Consider the following 20,249-nt stretch of genomic DNA (forward strand, 5'->3'; position numbering starts at 1 on the left):
TGTGGAAAAAAAAGTAACAAAAAATACATAGAGTGTGCATTACAAAATAATAATCGAATTACACAGCTTTGCATCTTTGGTTACAAAGTAGGTTGAACGATTTCACAGCTTTTCCCCCTCCCACCCCCAAAAAAAGACATATGCACAAGACATGAGGGTAGGGAGGGGGGGAGTATGGCAATAAACTTTAAATTTTTTAGACAAAGAAACTTGCAATATAATTGAAATTGTCTTCATCAAAACAAGCCTACTGCAAATTCATGTTTGAGATTTCAGGTCACAAGAATTGGTGTTCAGTTCACCTTTACAAACTTGCTATGCTCGTAATACTTTAAACTCTATACAAAATGTACATTCAATCTGAATATTGACTGTTGTGAACAGAATAGTTGCAAAATAAAAATTGCGTTCCTTTAGTGTTAGACTTGTCAGAGTTTCTTTATTATTGCCAACATATTTAACTAGGTGATGTAATACACAGCCCAGTGGATGGCTGTTTGATGGCCTATTATTTATTTTTTTCAACACTGTAAAGAAAAGAAGAAGAGGAAGAAAAGGATCTCCAGGTTACCATGACATTGTTCCTTTATGAAAATAGCAGCCCAGTAATAAATAGTCATAACAATAGAACTTATAGCCTGATGCATGGATTGGACTCAGGTTGAAGTAATGGCGGCGGTGGCTCTGAAAAATAGACTCTCCCACTTGTTACTTTACAACATGAAACAGCAAAGGCTAAAAATAAACCCCTTTTCCCCACACTGGATTATCTCTTTTTAAAAAAATATCTTTCTGACGCTCCCCTCCATGTTGGTTTGGTTCTAGGCCCGGTCCGGTCCAAGCCTCTCCCACAAGGGGGCATCTGGTCCTGACCCGGCTCTGACCCAAGCACGCAACCAGTCCAGGCTCCGTCCAGCATGGCACCCCATGAGAAAAGTCCTCCCTCCCTCCCCCCTCTCTCTCTCTCTCGTTCTCTCTTACTCCCTCCCTCGCTCGATGATTGCATTAACACCAAGGAAGGGCAATAACACGCACGCATGCACGCACGCACACGCCCCTGCTCTTGGTTGTGGTCAAAGCTGGTGGTGGACAAGACACTCTTTTCAGATACTAAATGTAATAATAATAATGTGAGGATGTTCTGGTTGTTATTCTTCTCTCCCTCTCAGTAGCAGAGAGAGGGAGGACGTACTTCAAGCGGACGTGACGTTGGGCGGCGGTTGTTGCTGCGGTTGCTGGCTGGGGTCAAGAAGCTGAGGCTGGGACTGGAGCTGCTGCTGCTGGGCCTGGGGTTGGAGGTGAGGCTGAGGCTGAGGCTGAGGTTGGGCCTGTGGTACACCAGCCAGCGCTGGTGGTAGTTGGGACTGTGGCTGAGGAGGCTGGCCGACCGCTTGCTGGGGAGGTGTGGTGCTGCAGGAGGAGTTTGAGGCGGCGGCCGGCTGCACAGAGAGCTGTGACAGCTGGTCGCTATTGGCCACGGACTTCAACACGGCGTTCTCCCTCTCCAGCATAGAGTTCCTCTCAAACAGCTCCTTGATCTGCTCCTTTAAGACCTCCACCTCCTCACGGACTGCGTACATCAGATGGCTTTTCACCAGGTCCTGGGCAAGAGAGCGAGAGAAAAACACAGGGTGTAAACACAGGAATCTTGAGGTTAATTTGAAAGTGACAGTTGGATCTAAGTGACAGTTGGATCTAAGTGACAGTTGACACTAGAACAGCCGTGTCTATGTTACCTACTCAGGGTATATACAGGAATCTTGAGTAGGGTTGGGTACCGAAAATCGGTACCGGTAGGTACCGGTTACTTTACATTCGGTATGTACCCGTACCGAATCGCAAAGGAGATTTCGGTGCCTCATTTCGGTACTTTTCTATCTCGCTCCGGTGTCAACTGGTGACTCGTGACGTCACATCGCCTTAAATTTCCACTCAGTGAAAGCAGCGAGTACGGAAGGATAACGAGAAGGTTGCTAATAGCAACTTCCGCTAGCGGGTTGGCATAACGCGACGCTCGACTTATGGGTGCGTTCCGTAAACTCGTTCTGGAATTCTGATCACCACTCGTGGAATGCCTTCTGTCCAATCAAATGACTTGCTCCCCTTATGACGTCGGGCCCAGTGTGCGCTGCGAAGCTCTCAGAGCGAGTTTACGAACGCAAGCCTTTGATTGGACAGTGCACTCCAGGATTCGACGCGTCTGTTGATGACGTAGTGCGGATGTGTGGCTGCGTCTCTGCGAGGTGGACAACATGATCGGGGATCTCCTGATATTCGGGTACTGTGTCAGATCATGTATATATCATGTAGATATATCCTTATCCTACTACTGTGTCTGAAAAATGAATCGTCATGTCATCATGGACCAGAGAGGGGGAGGGGAGTAGTAGTAGCTGAGAATCCTAAATCAGAGGCCTTTGAGGACATGGGTTGGTTGCCCACACAATATTATGATATACAGTCTTAGAGATTAATTCCATGACAATACAGTACTGTATTTCCATTTAAACAACAAGATAAAAGAACACTTAAGACATTTTCTTTTCAAATTCAGTTGAGCAAAAATATGAATCTTCAATAAAGTACTTACCATCGCCTGTTCTATTTTATTATCAATGGCAACAACACTGGCTCCAGAGGCACTGAGAAAAGAAAGAGAATAAACGTTAGAATAAAGAAAACGGAATAATTACGACATGGCCTAACTTTGAGTTCAGATACTTTCATCTTTGAGATACTAGGTTGCTCTTGTCTAGTAAAAGGTTGTATCCATCATTCATCAAGTTCAAGTTTATTTCGAACAGCAGTCCCAGTACATTGGAATACAAATGATTTCAAAAATAAAGAATACAAAAAAAAATCCACATGGTTAAGCTGTCCTAAAGGGAATAGGAGGAAGCAAATAATTTCATCATTCAAATAACATTGCTAACTGTGACAACTTCTTCAAAAGACTAAAACAGTAGAACAGTCTGAAATACGCTATCAGAAACACCTATCCTATCTATCCTATACGTAGGTGCAAAAGTGCAACGCTATACATATACTGCTGACCCTGGCCTTCCTCCATAGTGCAATGACTGGATGTAGGTCACAGCCCATGTGACTGACCGCGTCTCAGCATTCTTCAATATTGTACCGTCACACTAGGTTAAATGTGTTCTGTGTTTTGTGTTCTATGGCTGTGTTCTGTGTTCTGTTAACACTAGGTTACCGTACATGTTAGAGTACGGGAAAGTTGTATGAAATCACATCATCAATCTGACGACTGCTCTCCATGCCTGATGTATAAAGACGATAATGTACGTCCTCTTCAACAGATGACACATTTAAATCAATCAAGACACACCATGTAGCCTAACTATAACTACTATACTATAATTAACCCCAACCCTAATTTAAACATCAGACTTAGCAATTAGCAACAAAACATCCAAAGACATATAGCCTAAACATGCACTGTCTGCAAGACACAACAACAGCGCTCAAAGACCTTGTGTATTATTAAACCGACTGACACAAACGTTATAGAGGTATGAATGAATGAATGAATGGTCTTTAGGTATGTACGGGTTTACCTGTGACGCGCTCTGTACGAGCCTAGAGACCCCGAAAAGCTATGAGGGTACCCCGGACAACAAGGCAGTGTGTAGGATATTGTGCACCGCATGGTTCGGTGAGAGAAGTAGTCCTTCATGGGCAGCGGTGGGAAAAAGAGGTCTCTCTCTCTGTCTCTCTCTCTGTCTGTCTCTGTCTGTCTCTGTCTGTCTCTCTCTGTCTCTCTCTCTCTGTCTCTCTCTCTGTCTCTCTCTCTCTCTGTCTCTCTCTCTGTCTCTCTCTCTCTCTAAAAAGAGAGGGCACTAGAGGGGTTGGACTGATGTCGGACCTGAGAGTGTGTACTACATTTAGAAAAATGAAACATGAGCCACACATGAAGACATCAGAAGGACTGACTAGTAGCCTTGACGGGGTGGAGCTACAACATACCTCCCACCTTCTAGAGGGTTTTCCATTACATCCAGTTATGTTGTCATGACAATCTACGGAGCACCCCTGGGGTCACATGGTAGAATTTTTTTGGGGATGTGTGAATCCGCAAGGATTCTAACCCTAACCCTAACAAATTACTAAACCGAGGGAACGAATTACTAAACAGAGGGAACGGATTCACACATCAAATATTTTTTCTACCATACCGTACAATCAAATCGGATAGAATCGTAAATACATTTACGACAAGTACTGACGGTTTATGCTATGACGGTTTATGTGATGGTTTATAACCGGGGGTCAAATATTTTTTCTACCATACCGTACAATCAAATCGGATAGAATCGTAAATACATTTACGACAAGTACTGACGGTTTATGCTATGACGGTTTATGTGATGGTTTATAACCGGGGGTCAATGGAGTTTATTTAAGAAAGGATCACTCATCTAATCCAAAACAGGAAGTAGTCAAATGTAATGGGTCAACAATTATCACTTAACATTTCGTGAGCTTAGAATGATAAGGTTCTATCTCCGTTTAGGGCAGTTCAGAGATATTGAGCGTCAAAGTTTTTACGTTTTGTGAGATGGAACCTTTGTATTTTATTAATTACTAACTCAAAAATGTCAACATTTTTAAAATAACACCACACAGGCATTAATAAACACCTAATGGATCAGATTATGTAAAAAAAAACTATATTTTAACTTGAAAGCGTTTTTCTACCAGGACTAGGCTATTCAAACCATTCATTAGAATAGAAAAAAATCTAGGCCTATTTTTTTTCCCCAGATGAAAAAGATCATAGATCTGTAGGCCTTTGTAAGACTGAGCGTCAGAAATAGATATAGGTAACAATGTGCCACGTCAGGAAAGCCTGATGAGGTCAAATATATATTTTCTTTCGGTGCTGAGTTTTAAAATGGTCATCATAATCATTCACTGATAATACATAGGCCTACTCATCACAATCAGCATCTTGGACACACGCACGCACACACACACCTTGACCTTACTAGTTGGATTATCTACAACAGCAGCAAATCTTTGGCATTGATCATTCTGACATACGTGAACTGAACAACGTACAAAGGTTAGGTATGAGCCAAAAACATGTCACTTGATGTACTAGACACAAAAAATGCTCAAATACACACTTTTAGGATCCCCCCACGACTTGAGTGGTTACATATAAAAAAAAACAATGGACTGCACTTATATAGCGCCTTTATCCAAAGCGCTTTACAACGGCCTCTCATTCACCCATTCACACACACACATTCACACACCAAGGGCGGCAAGCTAGCATGCAAGGCGCCGGCCGGCCCGCTCACTGGGAACAATTTGGGGTTCAGTGTCTTGCCCAAGGACACTTCGACATGTGGCCAGCCGGGGCTCGAACCACCGATCTGCCAACCTTGCGATCAGTAGACGGCAGCTCTACCTCCTGCGCCACAGCCGCCCCTGTGTGACCATGAGGACAGTATCTGACACCTCTGTTCTTGCTAATAGGAGCATTGAATGGAGGAGCCTGTCTGTGCTACTAGAATAGAGGATTGTGGGGATGCTGAAGATAGATCAGTCAGTGCCCATGGTGGTATTCAACACTGGTAAAAAAATCTACCACAACCAGCTGATCATAGACCAGCAAGGACAGGGAGGGACCACTGAAATGATCGTTCTTTAATACTGTGAAGCACTTTGAATTGCCCCTCTGTTGTATGAAATGTGCTATACGAATAAACTTGCCTTGCATGTATTTTGTCCTTGAATAGTAACTATTCTGGTGGGGGAAATACATCTAGAAAGGACATATTATGAACAATAAAATGCCTCCATTGGCCTAATCATTGGCTGCACTCATCATCTCACAACCTCTTCATGACCTATACAAATAGTAGCATGAAAAAGTATCACCCATACAGTATCTATGGTAACAAAAACAATATGTTTGTGATGCTTGCTCTGCTGTTTACGGTTGGCATGGAACAGAAAGCATCTCTTCAGATGACTCGGATGATCAACAGCAGCAACAAAATCAGCTGGTTGTACTTCCTGGAATCATAAACAAAGTACGGAGCAGTACGGAGTAATGTTGTTAAGACATCCTGAAGGGTTGGGTACCTCTCTCTCTCTCTCACTCACGCCAGCTGCAAATATGCTAGGGACTAAAGCGGGAATAACAGCAAACCAAACCAAAGACAAAATTCTTTGAAAGGCTAGAAAAGTCCTGGGGTAGATCCAAGCACAACAGTGCTAGGAAGGAAGAGTTGGTTGGGGTCACAACGTGAGGCAGCACAACATTGTGTGGGTGTTTTGGAGCCCAAGTTTACCCAAAGTCCACTCATAATCTTGTTATCGTCACTTTCTTGTCCCAAGCCTAGAACTTAATCCACAGACATCAGGAAGAATATGCAGTAAAGCAACTCAGCACTCAGGCTCTACCTAAAGGTAAAGAATGTAAATCCACCTTAGTTAGTCAGGTCACACCGGGTTTAGGGTTTGGCCAAGATTAAACAGTGCCGTTGGTGTGTGTGTGTGTGTGTGTGTGTGTGTGTGTGTGTGTGTGTGTGTGAGACGGTCAGGCTCTTATCGTTGCTCCTCTCTTGCGCAACTCCTCTTTAGAGTTTACCTTTTGCAATAAGACAAATACATTTATAGAGCTTCACCAGCTCAGTGGCCTGGTTAGAGTGTCGGTCCGCCCTTAGGTCGGGAGGTCGTCAGTTTGATCCCCGACCCCCGAGTCATACCAAAGACTATAGAAATGGTACCTGATGAGCTGATGAATTGGGGGTAAGACCCTGCGACATACCAGCGTCATATGATGTCCAGGGGGGTGTACTTGTACATCAGTCGCCTCACGCTATGGAAACAAGAGATAGGCTCCTGCCCCCTAAGGGCCGATTCTCCTTATTTATAGAGCTTGGGGGGTCAGGGGTTTGGGGGTGCAGGGGTTTGGGGGGTGCTCAGTTTTCCACATATTGATCAAGAGGATGTTCCAAAAACTCTGGGTTTCAAGAGAAGAATGTTAACCAAAGGCGTGGCCGGTCATGAACAACATTGACCTATGACCTATGAAAGACTGGGGGTTTGCCTGGTATTTGAGATTAAGATGTACGCTGGCATTCCTCCGCCCACAGTACATCATCATCCTGTGGGGTTGATGGAAATAACTTCACATAAAAACACTCAAGGTGCTCAGTAAGTAATCAGAGGTTTTCACACAACAACTGAAATTGTCATGTAGCTCCTTTCTCTGAAAAGGTACATGATGTTACTGCAGTCAGCATCTCGGTAAGGAACATGTTCTGAGAGTACATCTATTTACCTGCTACACCACATGAATGACATTTCACAATCATGTGAAATCATGTGACTACAAGCAGATTCCATCCATAGTTTAGAGGGAAGTTTACATAATGCCAAGGGACACGCGTCACACAAGCATATTTCTAAGGCAAGACAGCTGGTGTTCATAGTCTAGGAGGCCTACTCTTTTTCTCTAAAAATAATAATAAAAAGGTATCTGAACATTGTCGTGCCTGATGTCACAACAATAAGTAAAATCAGGTCATAAATCAGCAAAAAATCTGTTATGTGATGTACTGGCTCAGGGCATATGGGGGGTCACTTAGATCTATAAACTACTCTCTGGAAAGCCCCCTCTGCTCGTCTGGTGCTAAGGCCGCCAAGACACTCAGTAGCTTACGGAAGAAGTGTGTGCCATGGAACACCACCACAGCACCTCTACAAACAGGAAGTGAAGCAGGAAGCCAAGCAGAGAGGGGTTCAGAGAAAGATGTACGCTGGCATTCCTCCGCCCACAGTACAGTACATCATCCTGTGGGGTTGATGGAAATAACGTAATACATAAAAACAAACACTCAAGGTGCTCAGTAAGTAATCAGAAGTTTTCACACAACAACAACAACTGAAATTGTCATGTAGCCCCTTTTCTCTGAAGGGGTACATGAATGTTACTGCAGTCAGCATCTCGGCAAGGAAAGCACTAGCTAACAAGTCAATCAATGCTTTTTAATGGGCTCAAGCAGGCACACAGCGTAATGTTAACGCAGCCAGGGGAGGGTGACTGGGTATGAAATTACTGCCTGTGTGTGCAGTTCCTCAGTCAGTGGTGGGTGGTGGACAGTTTCATTTCCCTTCTGGGGCACTCTCTCTCTCTCTCTCTCTCTCCATATGAAACCAGATATGGGGGTGTAAAAGGTATGTAAAGGTGTGAAGCAAGAAGGTAGCAACTTAAAGTGTTTTTCTGTTTATATATCACATGGTCCAGTAAGACCATGTGTGAGCCAGAGGAGCGGATTCATGGAACAACTGTTTGTTTATGTGACTTATGAGGCTTTGGCATAACTTTGGAAGAGGAGCTACTGATGTAGGCTATTAGCTAGGCTAAGATGTAGGCTATTAGCTAGGCTAAGTGTGAGAGGTTCTGCTGGCCAACATATCCCTGCTGCCATGCTCTGTTTCCATCCATGCACATCCACAGTGGTAACTTCTACGGCTAATGCTAATGCACAGTGCAACACACACGTAAGCGAGCGCGCTGCACACACGCACGCAGGCCTGTCACTCATTCAGTCCAGGCCAGGCCAGTAGATTACCTATCACTGTGGGCCTTAGAGTCCCGCAGCCTGCTGCTGCCAGACTGGAAGGCCTGGTAGAAAGCCATGGAGGGGTTCTTCCTGTGCCAACCAAAAGGCAAGAGGAGAAAAACAGGGGGAGCAAGCAGGAGAGGGAGAGAAAGCAAAGAGGGATGAATCAGAGAGGAAAGAAAAAGACAGAAAGCGGGCAGAGAGCAGGCCCGTCTGGAGGCCGAGTATTTGAGTAACATCTTGATCAAAAGGGCTACTAGGTGGTACCCTAGTAAAAATTGAAGCATATTCCTGAGGGTGTTTCAGTGCATTGGTTGTCACAAGTTCACGGTAGAAAGAAAACGACACATAATAATTCACAAACATTCAAACAAAGCTTTCTGAGTGCCCAGGGTACAGGGTAGATACAGGAATCTTGAGGTTAATTTGAAAGTGACAGTTGGATCTAAGTGACAGTTGACTCTAGAACAGCCGTGTCTATGTTACCTACTCAGGGCACAAGAATCAACACTATGCATACTTACCGTATCTAAACCCTGAACTTGTAACTGTTCAAAAGCCACGGAAAGCTAAAAAAGCTGGAAAGTAAGTGTTGAGGTCTGCCTGAGTAGGAAAAAAGTTGGAAAAGTTGTCTTTTGCCAACCACTGTGTTGATAGGGGGGCGAGCTGAGAGCTCAGATGGTTAACATTACCTCCTATGCCCCTGACTATGGGGCCTGAGAGGCCCAAGTACAGTACACTGTGTTCTACAGCGAGAGGGGCGTATGAAGGGGAAGGGAAATGCCCCCCCACACTCAGGTCCATTAAAGCACACACACACACACACACACACACCTAACACACACACACACACACACACACACACACACACACACACCTAACACACACACACACACACACACACACCTAACACACACACACACACCTAACACACACACACACACACACACCTAACACACACACACACACACACACACACACACACACACACACACACACACACACACACACCTAACACACACACACAACATGGGGGAGCAACAAGAGGTTGATTTACAGCATGTGTGTGTGTGAATATCTTTACCAAAAAGCCAAGGCTCTTTTCCTAGAAATCTCTGGCACAAACTCCCTTTGTCACATTACCTCATGACCAAACACTTTTATGGAGCTCCGCCTCCCTTCTCGCTCTATTTCCCTTCACAACCCCCCCCCCGCGCCCCGCCCGCCCCCCCCCCCCAACATAGTGTGTACAGATGAGGACCAAACATCCTTCTGAGCCAAAGGCAGAAGGGGAGGAGGGAGGTCTTGTGGGCTCATATGACATTATGACATCATCAATAAGGTCAGAGCTGCAACAGCAACAGTTATTATCCTCCTGTTTTCAAGTAGTAAATATCCAACTCTGAAAGAAAGGGCCTCATTGTAACGGTAGTTATAGCAAGCTGTCAATATGTGGAGAAGAAGTTGAGATAACACCAGCAAAACCCTGCATCCCTCTAAGACCCAGGGTGTGTGTCTCTCTCTCTCCCTCCCTCCCTCCCCTCCCTACATCTCACACACAGCCCTTAGGGTTGGAACATGGACCGTAACCCATGAGTCAACATACGTACATGGAAATTAAGTAAGTGACTAGGGCTATACATGTTGATTGGGTGGTGTACCAATAGCAGCCATATGCACAGAAATGTTAACGGAGCTCTTCATTCATCAAAGCCCAGTGCCCTGGGCTTCTCTCCCTCTCCCCCTCTCCCTCTCCCTCTCCCTCTCCCTCTCCCTCTCCAACAGGATAACTCCTCCACCAGTGCATGAGCAAACTCTGCCCCAACATGACTGATGGTTGCAAGTGCCATAAAGACAGACAGAAATAACCATTTGAGGCATTCTTTCTTGTTGATGTGAACATTCTACCTGGGTCAAACATGGGCACGTTTGTTGACTCTTCCTGCACAGTCAGTGCACACTGCACACCATCACCAGGGCAGCACTGGCAGGCTGGGCCTGTGGCCTGTATTTGGTTGCAGGGTGGTAGCAACTCACTTGCTAACTCACAGAGCATGTGAAGAGCCATAGAGGGTTTGTGAGGGTAGTAGAGACGGGTGGTGGGGGGGGGCGGGGGGGATTCTTCTGGTGTTCATGAGGCCTTCTGTCATCTGCCACATCCATCAGATGCAGAGCAGAAGTAGGTCAGGACTATTTAGATTCCAGCACCCCGTGGGAGTACCCCACAGGGTATATACAGGAATCTTGAGGTTAATTTCAATACCTTTCTAAGACTTTTTAAAGACCTTGTCAATATTTTTCCAGACCTCACCACCGCCACTTGGAGCTGTAACCGTTTACATCAGTGACACCTTTAACTTAACAGTTTTAGTTTGCAATAGACTAGACCACTATCATACAACACAATTTCCGGTTCATCTTAGTTTTTTAATAAAGCTAGCCTAATAAATTCACGAACTTTTACTAAAAGTTTTTAGGACTCAAACTTTAATTCAGAAAAATACCTACAAAATTCAAGACCTCATAAAATCGTGATAAGTAACTTTTAAATACTTATTACGGGTCTTGATTTTCCCAAAATTGATTTATCAACTTTTAATACTTTTCAAGACACCGCGGATATCCTGACCCTAAGGCAAAGGTTCGACTAGGGAGGGAGAGGGGAGGCCCGAACACTTCTCTATGAATTAAAAAATATGGCCCCCACTCTTGGGGAATGTTACCGAGGCCCCTTTATTAAGGAGGCAGGGAGGGATCAAACTAAGAGTATTGGAGAAGACTGTGGAAAAACAATGCATAATGTCCTGTTTCTTCTGGTTATGTGCGAACCCAAACTATGAGATGGAATTTCGGCCATATTGTGTTAACCTACATTATACAACAGTTAGTTCCGACCAAGTAATTTGATTGGACAAGAGGCATTCCATGAGTGCTGATATACAGTATAACAGCACTGGGACCTTTAACTATATGTATCACTCCGCCGCACAGATGTTCTACTAAATGACCGTTAAGTAGACGACATGTTTGTGTTCAGGTTACTAGGCAACAGTCCATTTGCGGAACTATTTTTGGTTTATTTTTATGATTAAATAAACAAACAAATCATAATCGGTTGTCGCTCATTACTGTTAACTAATAAATCGCGCTGTAGAACTGTTGTATAAAAGCAATATCACTATAAATATAAATATAGAGTACAGTTTCAGATCTAACAGGTTGGAGAAAATAGGGCACACAAAACAAATTCCTTAAGAGAAGGGTCAATCACCTAGGCGACACGCTAAAATACATGAACCTTCAACTCACCTAAATACCATGTATCACAAGACAGGAAACAAGTTATGCTAAAAACCCTTGTGACGTAAAGGTACATCCCAAAAATGTACTGTTTAAACAGTCTTAGTTAGTAGCATGCCGTTCTCTCACACAAACAATGGAAGAATGGCCTCTGTACCTGAGGCAGAGGTGATGATGACTTGAGGAAGAATGTGAAGACAAGGAGAATGGCAGAGTCAGTCTACAGAGAACAATGCACCATTAACATTGAAGGCTAGGGGGGGTTAGGATAAGACCACAACAAGCAGTGGTTAGAGAGTTCAAAGCAGCACCAGATTACCGGTAATTCTGCTCACCCGGGGTTTAGGGACTGAACAGGGCCAGCCCCTGTTGAATGTAATGGAGGATCGTTTCTGAAAGTACGGTACAGGTAGGATACAAATGCTTAGGTCACTTAGGTGACGTAGCGGGTTAAGTGTTGACCATGTAACCGCAGGGTCCCCGGTTCGATTCCGGCCGGGGACATATCCTACATGTCACCCCTTCTCTCTCTCTCACCCATCCTTCCTGTCAAATCTCTACTGTCTCTATCACAATAAAAAGACAAATATGAGTGGGACTGCCCCACTCAGAAAGAATAACTTTAAAAAAAAAAAAACGTGGCGTATAGTGCCGTACTGGTCAATGGAAAAGCGCCATAACGAAATTAAGGGTATGGGCCTGGGTGTAACATCTTAATGTAAACGAATAGGGCAGAGGTTGCAGCCATGACGTGAGAACTTAGTGATCACCCAAGTCTGCTCCTCTTCACGTCACTAACCAGCAAAACAGGATACAGCAGGACACCCTGAGGTCAGAGGCAACGTGCCACTCGACGCACAGGCGGATGTGGACACGGACACACTGTATACAAACCATATGCATTCAACTTTGTGTAACTTTTCACTCACACAGACACACACCTCTGACAGGGTATATACAGGAATCTTGAGGTTCATTTGAAAGTGACAGTTGACACTAGAACAGCCGTGTCTATGTTACCTACAGTTAACCAACCGCTCCTCCAGACACGCTAAGTCAGTCTGTCATATGCGCAAATAGCCAGTGCATTATATCCAAGTTGATGATAAAACAAACCACCATACTTCTACATACTTTTACTCTCCTGTTCAAAAAATATCTGTTACTGAAACAGATAAAGACATAAACACTGCAACTTCAATAAACCTGCAAATGATCCACTACTACACCCAGTTATTTTGACCATCTGGCAAACATTAAAACCCCAAATCTTGGGTTTGAGTAGACAAATGCAGGAAGAATGACTTAATCAATCTTCATCCATGGCTGAGAAAAAAGACGAAGACAATAATTACCTGCAGGAATAATTGGCGGGGGCCATATGAAGCAACATTGGTTAAATGTTGTATGAAGCTTTGGGAAGTCCCATTAAACTCACAAAAGCATGAGGTGTGTTTTATTTAACAACAACAAAAATAAGTAATAAGCTATCTAGTTTAAGTAAAATAAAGCTTGAGTGCAAATACAGCAGGTAGCATTTTTTTTGCTAAATTATCAGTTTTGAGGTCTATCAGGGTTTTCAATCGCTGAAAAGTTCTATTGATCAGACAGTCAACAATAGGTTTTGGCCTGACATGGAACTACTGTCATTACCAAGGACTAACACACTTTCTCTGTCATAACGTAAGGCTTAGCGCTCACCTCTGCTTTTTGAGGTTGTACACTACCGTTTAGGCTGTGTCCATTATGACATCATTTACCCCCTAACCCTAACCCTTGATTATCCTTAAAGGAACAGTGTGATAATTGTTGAAGTGTTTGATGCTCGTTTAGGACCCCCAAACAGCCCCGCTTCAAGGGTCCCCCCAAAGTATGTAGCTATATATATTAGGCTAGTATATTTGCAATTACAAGAGTTTGCATTCACTGTCTGTAACAGCATGAGAGCACCAGAAACCTAAATATCTCACTGTTATCTTTGAAAGCATATGACATTTGAGATGACATCATAGGCCTAGGCCCAAGGGGTAGTTTGATACCATAGCCAAGATGTTCCCAAGGGGTGAGGGAGCATTGCTCACATGCCTGTTCTACTCTCTCCTCTGGGGGCTCTATGGGGTTTCACTATGTGGCTTCAGAGTTCTGGGAATACCTCAGTCACTGCTGGAACAGGAATGTCATTCAACACTTTTATCTTACGTAAACAACTGCCCCGCCTCGCCTGTCTATCAGTCAGTCAGGGGCCCCTGGCGGCTCTAGACACAGCAGAGGATGTTCCCCCGCTACTGGCACAAAGACACAGAGGTGGTACAGAATGTACAGATAGATCAGGGTATACACAGGAATCTTGAGGTTAATTTGAAAGTGACAGATGGATCTAAGTGACAGTTGACACTAGAACAGCCGTGTCTGTGTTACCTACAGATACACCACAGGTCGGTCTTCTTGATACACCAAGGCCCCCGTGAAATGTGTGATTTGATTTCACATACACCTACACCCTGCTCTTCCTAATGAAGGACTTGCATTTTCAAGTTTCGTGAAAAAAGAAAGAAAAAGACTGGTCCGCTAACCGCTATAGGCGCCAACATGGAAGAGGAACAACGACGTGTTGGCGTGACAACAAGCGCTGTGTGTGACACACCCCTCTGACGAACCTTATCTGTAGAATGGGGGTACGGTGGAAAGACCACTGTTCACTGTCCGATAGCAGTAGGGCCTATCACAAGAGAGACTCTCGCTCCCATCAGCTGTATGGGGAGGGTCCTCATACATACAGGCCACAGACAAGTGGCTCCTTCACTCACAGCAACTAAAAAGAGAAGACCCTCAATATCCCCCCCCCCCAACACAAGAATATGCCAACTATATAATTTAAAGAGACACAACATATGATTTAGCTTTAGGCAGTTCCATATAGGCTAACTTTGGATATTTACTTTCCATTCTTTCGTTAATAACTTACAAATATAGGTCTAGGCCTGTGCAAGGCCTTGTCCTTATGTATGTGGACCACACCATCAGTATGATCCTGGTCCTTTTAATAACATTTTAAGTAAAGCAAGTAACACAAGTTGGGTTCATCAGCAAAAGGCCAAACTAGGTTACGTAAGTAAGTTATGTTGTATGTGAACAAATGCAAAAGGCATGTTCTGCATAGGCTGGTTTATATTTTGGTCTATAAAGTCAGTCTGTAAATGGAAACCACCACGAGATTTTATGCACTTCTTTACCATTTCCCCTCGCACTTGCCAACCCTAAAGAGCGAGCATGCATGCATACTCAGGAACTGAAAGTAGTCGAGCATTTGAAAAGAAAGCAAATGACACCTCTCAACCAAATCTGCATGACAGCAGACGATGTCCTGCATGTCATCCCTCCTCTCTCTCTCACCCATCCTTCCTGTCAAATCTCTACTGTCTCTGTCACAATAAAATTTAAAATATGAGTGGGACCGACAAGACAAGCTACAACAGCTGGAGAGAAACTGGAGATTGGATACATTTACAAAACATGAGATTGAGAAGGTCAACAACAATAACAACTGGAAACTAAGTAGCTATGTAATACATGTCCGGGCTACACAAACACGTATGCATACTTTGTCAGATGTACACGTTCTCTCTAATCCCATTGTTTCTAAGATGGGATAGTCATGGGTGTTTTCCTTAAGTGGGCTACACTCACACACATGTTTCCAAGCCATAATGAGAAACACCAAACACTATATTTCCTTCCTGTGTGCCTCCTGCGCCCCTCGTTCCCCTCCAGTCTGTTGCTTCCCCTCCATGTATAGCGAGGAGGGGAACACTGTTTTCTGTCTGTCCAGCCACACTAACCAGAAGCAAAACTCTTGATAACGAGACTTCACAGGGGAAAAGAAAGACATGTCGGCCTAAGCTCTGCTCTTCTTTCTCCTGTGCATCGAACCGACCGCTCGCTGGCCACTACTAGCCTCTAGTCAACACACACATATGGCCCTGTAGTATACACCTACACCTACTCCACAGCTTCAATATTCATATTCCCCCCCCCCCCAACACAAGAATATGCCAACTATATAATTTAAAGAGACACAACATATGATTTAGCCTAGCTTTAGGCGGTTCCATATAGGCTAACTTTGGATATTTACCTTCCGTTCTTTCGTTAATAACTTTTACAAATATAGGTCTAGGCCTGTGCAAGGCCTTGTCCTTATGAATGTATAGTGTGGCCTAATAGTAAACACTACCATGCTCATGTTTCTGGACAGATCCCTACCAGTACCTACCGACCTACTCCTTGAGTAGCTTGGGACTACGTGAATGTGGGAGGAGGCTCATTATTACCTGTCCTCATCTCCGTCCATAGGTATGGGTATTCCAAACAGGCTGTTCACAGACGGACTGCTGGCCAGCTGCAGGCTCTCGGGGATGAAAGGCTTTATCAGGTCTTTCCCAGAGAAGAAGCCTGGAGGCTGGCGTGAGGCTAGGCCCTCCGAGGCGGCCTGCCTCACACTCTCCTCCACCACCTGTCCAAAAAATCCAGCAGTTGTCGAGAGGCCCTGCACCCCCCCGCCCCCCAGGCTCCCAGGTGCCCCACCACCGTTACAGGGCATGTGGTGAGCCGCCTGTTGCATTAGCAACAAGGAGGGGGAGGGGTTCAGGTTTGGCATGATGGCATGGGCTACGCTGGGGTCACTGGGCATTGAAGCTGGCACGGTGGAGGAGGGCACACTGGTGATGCCTGCTACGGCGGCAGGCACATTTTGATGAACTCCGGACGAGGGGGCAGAGTGGAGGCTGAGGGGCTGAGGCTGCTGCTGCCCTGAGGGGGCGTACTGCTGCTGCAGACCCCCCCCTCCCAGCATGGAGACCCCGACACCTCCCATCCCTCCAGACGTCTGCTGCTGCAGTAAACCTGGAAATGATTGGCTGACAGGTAAAGAGCCCACACCCACTACCCCGGCCATCTCTCCTACATGCCCCCCCAGTATGAGAGGCCCTCCGACGGCAGCAGCAGTCATGACCGGTGATGGGCCCTGGCCCTGGCCCACAGGCTGTCCCACGCAGAGGCCCGTCACAGGTAGGGTGGAGGCCACTGCCTGCTGCATGACAGGCTGGTGCTGTTGTTGGTAGTAATCAGCCTGGTGGTTCTGGGGGGGCAGACCACCTGAGGACTGGTGGTTGGGCAGGTGGTGTTGGTGTCCCAGAGGAAGCTGTTGTTGTATAATGTGCTGCTGCTGCTGCTGCGGGTAGCTAAGTGTCTGTGCCAGGGCTGCAGGTAGGTGCATGCTAGGGGATTTCTGTATATGGACGCCAGCTTGAGGCAGGCCGTTGTGCCCCACGGGAAGCAGATTCTGAGGGGCAGCTGGTTGAATATTACCCACAACCACTGGCTGGTGCTGAGTTGGACCAGTCATGGAGATGTTGTTATTGGAGAAAGCATTCGGCATGGTTGTTCCGGTTGCCACAGCCTGTTGTTGCCCCACGCCATAGCTTTGGTGGTGGAGTTGCTGCTGCAGTGTCTCCACTGGGTGCATGTTGTGGGGGGCAGCGAGTGCAGCATCCGCAACTGAGTCCAGGCCCTGGCCTGAGAGAGTAGAAGGGGCACCTGCGACCACCGAACCACCCGTCAACCCCAGCCCACTGTCCCTGTCGGCACTGGGGTCTAGTGCATTTGCATTTGCATGCCTAATGCTATCCACAGTCCTGCTGACCACAGAGCCGCCTGCCTCTGAGTCTGCCTTCTCGTAGAACTCCATGCATGTCCACCTGCCCCTTCTGAAAGGCTCTCCAGTACCATGGTCAAGTTTAATGACCCTGAAGCGTGAACTGCAACTCACTGTCGTAGAAGTTGTAGTAGAAGTAGGGATTGAACTAGTCACTACTGCTGGGGGGAAGATCCCGGCCTGGTTGATGATAAGGGGCACCCACCCGTTAGGGGCGCAGCATGGCAGAGCAGAGAGTTGTTGAGGTATATGATGTGGCAGTGCCATAAAACCAGGTGGATGAACCTCTGGATGATCACCATTGTTGAAGGTTTCCTCAGAGGAACTCCGGGCACATGCAGACTCGTAATCGGCCCGGGACACGCCGAATAATATCTCAGACACGTTTTCAGACTGAAGATGTGATCCATCCCCGCGGTCCCCATCGGGACTCTCCGTGTCGTCGGCGACACTGTTGGCCCCCGCCACCTGCGCCTGGGTCACACTGGTGATCTGGAAACAGCTCTTCTTCTTAGCAGGCATTTTATTAGACATGTTGAGAGCTTTATTCCGTACAACTCCCTTAGTCTTAAATGTTCCTCCTGACGTTCAAAGCAAGCGAGTGAGCTACTTATCCAAGTGACAAAATGAAAATAGCTGACCTGAAAACCAGCGGAATTTCTTGCATTGATTTCAGTTTTTTAGTTTAGTTTTTTAGTGTTTTATCCAGATTGATTTCAGATTATTTTTATTTTATTAATTTGTTTAACTAACTATTATCAAGATGAGTGTGAGACGTCATCCTTCTCCTTCTCCTTCCTCCTCTCGTCTCCTCCTGTTGCATTTTACGAGTTCATAACATAACATTGAACGAACCAACCCTTTCTTTCAAGTCCAAGCAAGAAATGCGGCGTTCCAAATTCCAAATTCGAATGTTCCGTTCCAGTTCCAAATCGTTGATATAAATCCTTGACTGGTGGCCTGGCCCAGTAACGTAATGTCCCTCCTGGCCCAGTAACGCAATGTCCCTCCCGGCCTCCGTAGTTGTCAGATGGCCGCTGTCTCCCCAGCTGCTGAGAGCTACTTTACTCTGAGGCTCAGTCAAGCAGCTATCACACTAGCCTATACTAAGCTAGTCAAGCAGCTATCACACTAGCCTATGCTAAGCTAAGCTAGCTGCAAACACCTCTCCTCTACGTTGGAACAAGTATGTAAGACATCCTGCCGTGTTCCACGTCATCTCTCTCTCTCTCTCTTCCCACTCTAACTGACTGACTGTACTTGAGATTATCCAATACTAACAATAACACTAGTTTCAAAGGTAACTGTAATATATATCTAAGAATAAGTCGTTTCTATGTCACACTTCTTCTTGAGAGAACTGTTAGAATGTAACGCCTGCCTGCCTTCTTCATGCTTAACAAGATGGCTCTATGTACGAGCGCACTGCATCGTGGGTAGTGTAGTACGCAACAATATTTACGCACAAGATGATTGAGAATCTCGCGCTCTCTCTCTCTCTCTCTCTCTCTCTCTCTCTCTCTCTCTCTCTCTCTCTCTCTCTCTCTCTCTCTCTCTCGATTTAAAAAGAAAAGAAGAAGAAAAAGAATAATAATAAATGAATAAATAATAATAATAATAATAAAAAGAGGAGTTCTTTAATCTAATAAAACCTTTATTGAATGTATATTTTGGCTGTCCTTTTACACACAAGATGATTGAGAATCTCGCTCTCTCTCTCGCTCTCTCTCTCTCGCTCTCTCCCTCTTGCTCTCTCTCTCTCTCTCTCTCTCTCTCTCTCTCTCTCTCTCTCTCTCTCTCTCACACACACACACACACACACACACACACACACACACACACACACGTTTTAGTAGGCAACACATTATTGTTAGGCTATTTGAAAGGCATTCCTATTTTTCAGATACATGTGAATTCAACTGTGAATTTGGCTGGCAACAGGCATTATTTCAATTAAAGATGTGTCTTTGTTTGTCACTTCGTCCCCCCCAAAAAGCCTGCACCCCCACTCCCCCTCTCAATTCCATAAAGGGATAGTTAGTGAATGACACTATTGAAGGGTCAGGCAACAATCCCGAGTGAGACTCCTCGTTGGAACCCTGGGGGTCTTTGTGCTGGTTCACATTCTGCACCCCAATGTATGCTAATTTAAAATAGATTCAATTCAATAGATTCAATTCAATAGAGCTTGTCTAGAGGGTTATGAATCCCAAGTGAAATTGTTTTCAGTACCCCAGTTAGAGCAACATGCATCCTGCACACGGACATTTTCCTAAGTTCATAAGCAACAGCTCTTTGTTTATTAAAAGCACATGGTCATATTTCTTTGTTTGAGGGTACTTTAGATTATCTGATTACTGTAGGCTGGGTTGGAATGTACGTTTAGATTCTAGGAAATAATTTCCTTAAATCCACCTTATTTGGATATGGATTTGTTTACATTTCAGTGTTTTCCAGGTGAGAACAGAATAACAGCATGTATACAAGGTAGAAGGTACCATCATGTAACCAGTCTGATTGACTATATAGAAATGAATGGCTTGTACAAACATGTTGTTAACGTGCCTTAGTATAATTGAGCTTTTTATGAGCAGGAATAGAAGAGTCTCGGGTTCAATTGACCAGGTTTG

At 45.1% G+C, this 20,249-nt stretch overlaps 1 protein-coding gene across 1 annotated transcript; it reads right to left on the bottom strand.

Moving 5' to 3' along the window:
* Positions 1–1,193: 1,193 nt before the first annotated feature.
* LOC308168552 (TSC22 domain family protein 2-like) lies at positions 1,194–18,166 on the bottom strand (the record flags this gene model as incomplete). Its single annotated transcript, XM_080543151.1, has 4 exons — positions 16,238–18,166; positions 8,616–8,696; positions 2,591–2,642; positions 1,194–1,601 (listed from the first exon to the last, which is right to left on the bottom strand). Exons 1-4 carry the CDS (start codon positions 18,151–18,153, stop codon positions 1,194–1,196), a joined length of 2,457 nt encoding a protein of 818 aa, XP_080399277.1. The 5' UTR covers positions 18,154–18,166.
* Positions 18,167–20,249: the final 2,083 nt, after the last annotated feature.

This window comes from Nansenia antarctica (genome assembly GCF_963989245.1).
Source record: "Nansenia antarctica genome assembly, chromosome: 12".
Taxonomy (NCBI): Eukaryota; Metazoa; Chordata; class Actinopteri; order Argentiniformes; family Microstomatidae; genus Nansenia; species Nansenia antarctica.